At 39.1% G+C, this 6848-nt stretch overlaps 1 protein-coding gene across 1 annotated transcript; it reads left to right on the forward strand.

The window, feature by feature from the left end:
* The first annotated feature begins 4595 nt into the window (after positions 1–4595).
* LOC148878153 (peroxidase 3-like) lies at positions 4596–6307 on the forward strand. Its single transcript, XM_088949828.1, has 4 exons — positions 4596–4886; positions 5034–5228; positions 5350–5512; positions 5627–6307. Exons 1-4 carry the CDS (start codon positions 4677–4679, stop codon positions 6040–6042), a joined length of 984 nt encoding a protein of 327 aa, XP_088805954.1. The 5' UTR covers positions 4596–4676; the 3' UTR covers positions 6043–6307.
* Positions 6308–6848: the final 541 nt, after the last annotated feature.

Consider the following 6848-nt stretch of genomic DNA (forward strand, 5'->3'; position numbering starts at 1 on the left):
AGCCCTAGAGTCAATACACCAGGAAACAAAGGTTACTAACAAATTGGTTTCTACGACACAAGATTTGAAATTACCTTATCTCTTGGATTCTAGGTACTGAGGACAGTTCCTCTTCTAGTGGCCGGCCTGTTTGCAGAAGTGACAAGCATATGATGCTTTGTCCTTCCTCTGCCTCTTGGACTTAGTAGCTTTCTTCTAAGGCTTTTTCTTAGCCTTCCTCTTCTTCTTGCCCGATTTGCTGGTTTCAACAAGCATGGCAATGGGCTCATCCTTCTTAATCAGTTCCTCGACCCTCTGCAATATATTGTTGAGTTTCTGGATACTAACATTTAGCTTGTTCATGTTATAGTTCATGATGAACTGATTGAAGGAAGGAGACAAAGAGTTTGGGATGGCGTCCACCATTGTGACATGGTCAAGTTTGGATCCAAGAGCCTCAAGTTCATTGATGTAACCCATCATCTTAAGACAATGGTCATGAACCTGTTAGTTATTGGAAATCTGTGTGGTCATGAACTGTTTTAAGACCTTCTGCCGAGTAGAACAATTATGCTCTTCGTACATCGTCCTTAGATTGTCTAGGATATCCTTGGACAATTCGATCTGATCAAACTGTTGTTGTATCGGATTGTCTACGGATGCTATGATGTAGCAGTGGGCTAGGGAATTTTTCTCTTCCCATTCTTGATAGTCCCTCCTATGGGCCTTAGAAGCCCTATCACCCGGACGCTCCGGGGCAGGATTTTTAGCTACTTTGTCCAGTTTTTTTGATGTTAGGACCAGCATAAGATTACGATACCAGTCAACATAGTTAGGGCCCTTAAGTTTGTTGTCATCCAACAATTTTGTGAATTGCCCATTTTCCATTTCTGATAAAAAGCAAATATTAGTCCACAACCTTATTTGATTCATGTTATCTACATAGATATGGTTTTTAATCTATGTTCCATTCCCATTTGTTCATCTCTGAGATTTCTCTCCTATCTTAGTGACGGAGACTACGAATTATGTTTCTAGAAATGTGGGAAATCACATAGGGCACATGGAGCCAACTCTACCTTCCTATGAAGGATTATATCCACTCATCTTATGAGTTTTCCCTTTGGCCTCTGTCAAACAAGGTTCGTTGCCATTTTAGGTTAAACCTTTCTATCTAGTGAATGCTCATCCATCATGTTCGTGAACACCAAGGTACCATGAAGAGTCTTCCATTTTATGATAGGCCCCTCCCACATCAGTCTACGATGCCCCTATAATCTCATGAAACAATTCAACAGATCCAACAGCAAATGGATAGCCCAATTTTATGGTGCGTTTCCTCATTACTGAATGACCCATCTTTATGCTAATGATGGAAGGCCTTTATAGAGTTCATCATATGAATCTCCCTATCACATGCACTCATATTTTAGTAGAGGGAACAAAATTATTACGCTATAGTTTAATTTAGGTTAAACCAAAGTGGCTCCCACCGACTTTCATAAAGCCAGATTTCGATGGGCCCTAAACGGCTAGGGTTCCGCACGGTTCCTCTTAGGGAAGAAGCTGGTGTGGGGCCCATCATGAAGGAAGATCATCCAATGATCTTAAGGATACCATGGCAATGATGTGCATTCAACCATGGTGTGTGCAAGAGCCACTATCATATCAACATGGGCCAAGTACTTATGCCCATGAACGTTGCACATCACACATCCATACATCACATGTAGGAAAAAAAATTGATCCAATCAATTAATATCTGTAAAACCCATTATTAAAGCCCATAATAATCCATAATATTACTGATTAATATTATCTAGGTGTATGGGCTGAATTGCAAAAGGCAGTTCCACTCATATAGCTTTTATGCAGCTAATGGGCTAAATCAATTTTAACACATTAAAACTGGGTTTTACAGGTGTGGGCTGAATTGCATCTTGCAATTAACCATCAACCCCTAGACCCAAGAATGAAAAATTAGGGCTGATAACAGCCCCATCGAACCATAGATTTGGTCCAACCAGTTTGGTCCAATCTTGTTCGAATGAGTCAAGGGTTTGATTTATAATTCAAGATTATGATTTGAAATTAAATTACTGATAGAAGACATTTAAGAATCAGTATAGGGGTTGTTCGTAGATATGCTACCCTGCAAAACAGATGTTAGTTCGTAGTTTGCAGTTTCTCAGACTGCAAATGATAGATAGTCGAACCCTAATCTGCGAAACTCCTTCCTTCTGTGCAATCAGCTTCGAATTTGAATGGAATAAAATAGAAATCCCTAATTTCTATTAATGTTACATCAAATCGAATTCCTATACATTCAGTCTAAAAATTAAAAAAAAATTAATTACAGACAAGAATGTAAAAGAACTGCAAAATGCAGATTTCTTGTGCCAATCAAGAATACGATCTCCACCGAACGAACAACCCATAAATCAAGATAAATATAAAGAAAAATTCTAAATATATATAAGACTTAACAAGATTTAATTTCAGATCAATCACCCTTAATTTGGGAATCGATTTCCTAGAAAATCATTAATTTGCGCAAATCGGGTAGGACACCTTCTACCCATTTGTGCAGTTTCAGGTCTGGCCAATTTCGGTTCAAGATTTGAACATGGCTTTGATACCACTGAAGGGATGAGAGATCCATCATATGGATGGCCGAACCCTACAAGAAGGTAGGGCAAAATTTCAAAAATTTCTCTCTCCCATGTGGGAATCACATTTCCTATTTTAGAAAACTGCATTTTCAAGGACCAATCTTGAATCTAAACCGGACCAAATTTGAAACCAAAAAGGTAGGAGAGGGATATACCTGATTCGAAGTAACAATAACTCCCAACGAAAGTGTTCACGCCCAAGGAGATTACCAAAGACTGCTCCCACTAAAGATGACACAATGTAGGGTGGAGCAGAATCAGTAGGATGACTCTTCAGTAAGAACCTGATTCTTCACCAAGAATCTGATGGGGGGCGAGCGAGTACGACTTTAGATCACCTTTTCTGCCAAAAGGTGATATCAAGAACCCTTTTTGATCGCTTCTACAGGTGGAGATCGAACTGGCAATGGCAGCAATAGCAGGAGAAGGCAAGAGCAGAAGATGGCATCAGTCCAACTGTATGTTGTCTTCTCTCTTTTATTAGTAATCTGATGCATAAATTGGGGTTCACCCTCCTCTATTTACAGACTTAAAGAGAAGTTCTCCTAATCCCATTAGGAGTTTCCTAATCCAAATATTGTATTTGGATCTGGACTCTCTTTAAGAGATAGAGATAATCCCTTATCTTATCTACAGATAAAGATCAACCCTCCTAATCTAATTAAGAGTTTCTTGATCCAAATCTTTATTTGGATATGGACTCTCTGAGTGGATAGAGACAATCCCTTATCCTATATGTTGATCCAAATCCTAGAACCGCCCCTCTTTAATTAATCTAATTAAACCAGTTCGAATTAGGCTTTAGGCCCATTAAGTCTGTATGCTCACTTATCCTCTAGACTGCTGCTCAGTTGGATATCCTTGTAATGCGTGGAACCCAAACATTAATCTACACATCAGACACATGGGTTCAGCTTAGCCTCTGTTATAAGGCCTGACCGAATTCACTGTAGGAGATAGTGAACCCCTGAGTCCATCACCATGGGCTCTTAATGGATCCAACATTTACACTAAATGGTCCTTAGGTCAAGCCACCTTATAAAAACCCAAGGACTGTGGGCAGATGCATGATTAGCCCATCAGGTATTACCCTCGATGGTCTTACACTTAACCTCTCAGTCCATAATGATCAAACACTGCCCGACAAGAGATGACCTCTCCCTCAGCTGCAAGGTATAGTGCTGCACTCTCTACTCACATAGATCCCGGGAATTAAAACCTTTTGAAAATATTTCGAAACCATATATATATATATGTGTGTGTGTGTGGTGTGTGTGTGTGTGTGTGTGTGTGTGTGTGTGTGTGTGTGTGTGTGTGTGTATCTCTATATAAATATATTTTGCAAAACAAATTTCAACAATTGAAATCGACTACTGGCAACTTTGGTTTCCATCAGAGAGAGTGCATCCCTGATCATTCACTTTGTCCAACTTGGCGGCACATCAGTGTTAGCCTTGGCAGGATAAATCTTCTCAGATCTATCCAACGGCTATGAAGATTCTAAACTAACACGAATCTCATAAGTGTCCAGTTTAAGGGTATTTCACAGAAATACGTCATAGTAATATGAATCAAATATATACTTTATTCATTACATCAAATGTTATTAGATACATCATTTTGATTGGAGCTAAGGGTATACACTGTCTAACAATATGTGCATTCAATTTGATATTGAGCTAACTTTGAACAATAAAACAAAAGATCTATATAGTATTAAAACCTCATTTCACCAGCGGACCTGTTTTATCCGGAGCGAGCCCAAGAAATAACATTTCTATAGCCGCATTTGGTATCAATCATACATTTTCGGCATCAAGGATATATTGTCATTATCACATTAAAGTACTACAATAAAAGCACATGGTGGTTAGACTTTGAGTGTAGAAGTTTCGAATTCAATGCTTTCCTTCTTAGCTGGGGCTCAATTCAAATAATTGATGAAGGCCTATAAATCTCTTTCCATGGTTGTTCCCATACAGTGCAGAGGCTCAGAGAGTGGGAAATTCTTCCAAACTAGCTACAATGGGAAACATAGGTTGTTTTGGGATTGTAACTGTGGGTATTTTGTGTTTGTTGGGTTCAGCACAAGCTGATCTAAAGCTCGGCTTTTATGATAAGAGCTGCCCAAAAGCTGAGAAGATTGTACTAGATTTTGTGAATAAGCATATCCATAATGCTCCATCCCTGGCAGCAGCTTTTATAAGAATGCACTTCCATGACTGCTTTGTGAGGGTTAGTGTCTTTACTTTTTGGGTTTTCCTCTGTTTCCCATTGTTTTAACATGTACCTTCAATTTCCATTACTACTTGTAATTTTATTTATTCTAGGTCTTCTGGTTTGGCTAACATATGAATTACTATTGTTAATTTGTATGCTCAGGGATGTGATGCATCAGTGCTGCTCAATTCCACTTCGACCAACCAAACTGCTGAAAAGAATGCAATCCCAAATCAGACACTCCGAGGCTTTGACTTCATTGACAGAGTAAAGAGCTTACTGGAAGCTGAGTGCCCGGGTGTAGTATCTTGTGCTGATATCATTGCCTTGGTTGCAAGAGACTCAATTGTTGCCACAGTAAGGATTGACCTGCCAACTTCAATTCACTCGAGGAAACAAGATTCAATTTACTCTTTCTATGATTATATCTACATCACAACTCAACCCCATATCTTCTTACTCATTCTGCAAATAACAGGGAGGACCCTCTTGGAAAGTTCCAACAGGACGAAGAGATGGGGTTATTTCAAATGCATCGGAGGCTTTATCCCAAATACCTGCTCCAACCAACAACTTCACCACCCTCCAGAAAAGGTTTTCTGATAAAGGACTCGATGTGAAAGATCTTGTTCTGCTTTCTGGTATGCTCATCAGTCAACAGAAATAATCGTTTTCTGTGGATTAGTGTCTTTTCTTTTTTCCTGACAAGTTGTTTAGCAGACTGATGATTCTACCTCTCATGTCGATCAACCCAGGGGCCCATACAATTGGAATCGCTCACTGTCCTGCATTCAGCAACCGACTCTACAATTTCACAGGTGTGGGTGATCAAGATCCTGCTCTAGATAGCGAGTATGCTGCAAATCTAAAGGCAAAGAAGTGCAAGACACCTACAAACAATACTACCATAGTTGAGATGGATCCAGGCAGTTTCAGGACCTTTGATCTTAGCTATTACAAACTCCTACTCAAGAGACGGGGTCTATTCGTGTCAGATTCTGCACTGACCACAGACTCCACTTCAAGATCTTTCATCAACCAACTTCTCCAGGGAACGCTTGAAAACTTCTACACGGAATTCGCCAAGTCCATGGAGAAGATGGGTCAGATTGACGTTAAGACTGGGTCTTCAGGTGAGATTAGGAAGCATTGTTCGGTTGTGAATAGCTGAGCTTGGCTGATCGGGGGTAGCTTTGTTCTAATCAAGCAACTCTGTGTCGTGTTCCTTCTTTGGAGTGATGAAAATGGGATACAGCTTTGGAGAGTGGAGTTAAGTTGAATGATGAGATCTTTTATTTACTTAATTGTCCTTGTGTGATCTTACAAAGAAGAATACGTGTTCTTGTTTGTCTACAATTGCCAATTTTCTGAAAACAAAAGCTAAAACAGAAAATAAAAATAAAAAAAAAAAGCTAGCATAATTTTTATTACATTCACTCCTCAAGTGTTGCTCGTTTGTTTGGTTTATTTTGGTAAGTGTGACTTGTTACTTGAGCAATTAGGTTGTGCTGTTGTGGACCAATCCTTAGGTATATCCTAACAGTCTTATCAGAACACTGAGGCCCCGTTTGTTTTTCAGTAAGTTATTTACTCGGGTAAATGCAGTTATTTGGATAAGTTTTTCTTAGGAAACACTTAGTCAAGTAAGTGCATTTATCCATGTTCTTTTATTTCTCATGTAAATAAGGCAATGATCATTTTAGTCATAAAAATCCATTATTAAAAAGGGTATTTTTCTCTTTAGGTGGGAAAGTTATTTACCCACCTAGTGATACCTAGGAAAATAAAAGAACATGGGTAAATGCTAGTGTAGTTGAGAAAGTTATTTCCCGGGTTAGAGATACCCAAGAAAATAAACTTTTCCTAATCCCCACATAAATTTAAAAAAAAAACATGGGATTCTTAGTCAATAGGAACCAAAATCCCATTAACCAACTTTGCCCCCTCTCAGTCTGAAAAAAGAAGACCCTAGAGTCC

Source organism: Nelumbo lutea, chromosome 1 (genome assembly GCF_056320005.1).
Source record: "Nelumbo lutea isolate HS-2025 chromosome 1, American lotus-T2T, whole genome shotgun sequence".
NCBI classification, from domain to species: Eukaryota; Viridiplantae; Streptophyta; class Magnoliopsida; order Proteales; family Nelumbonaceae; genus Nelumbo; species Nelumbo lutea.

What these genes read in the sequence shown, in the direction of transcription:
- LOC148878153 (XM_088949828.1), top strand. Translation starts at nt 4,677, where the DNA reads ATGGGAAACATAGGTTGTTTTGGGATTGTAACTGTGGGTATTTTGTGT. An exon ending in TCCATGACTGCTTTGTGAGG is followed by an intron (nt 4,887 to 5,033) that starts GTTAGTGTCTTT and finishes TTGTATGCTCAG; the next exon opens with GGATGTGATGCATCAGTGCT. An exon ending in GAGACTCAATTGTTGCCACA is followed by an intron (nt 5,229 to 5,349) that starts GTAAGGATTGAC and finishes TGCAAATAACAG; the next exon opens with GGAGGACCCTCTTGGAAAGT.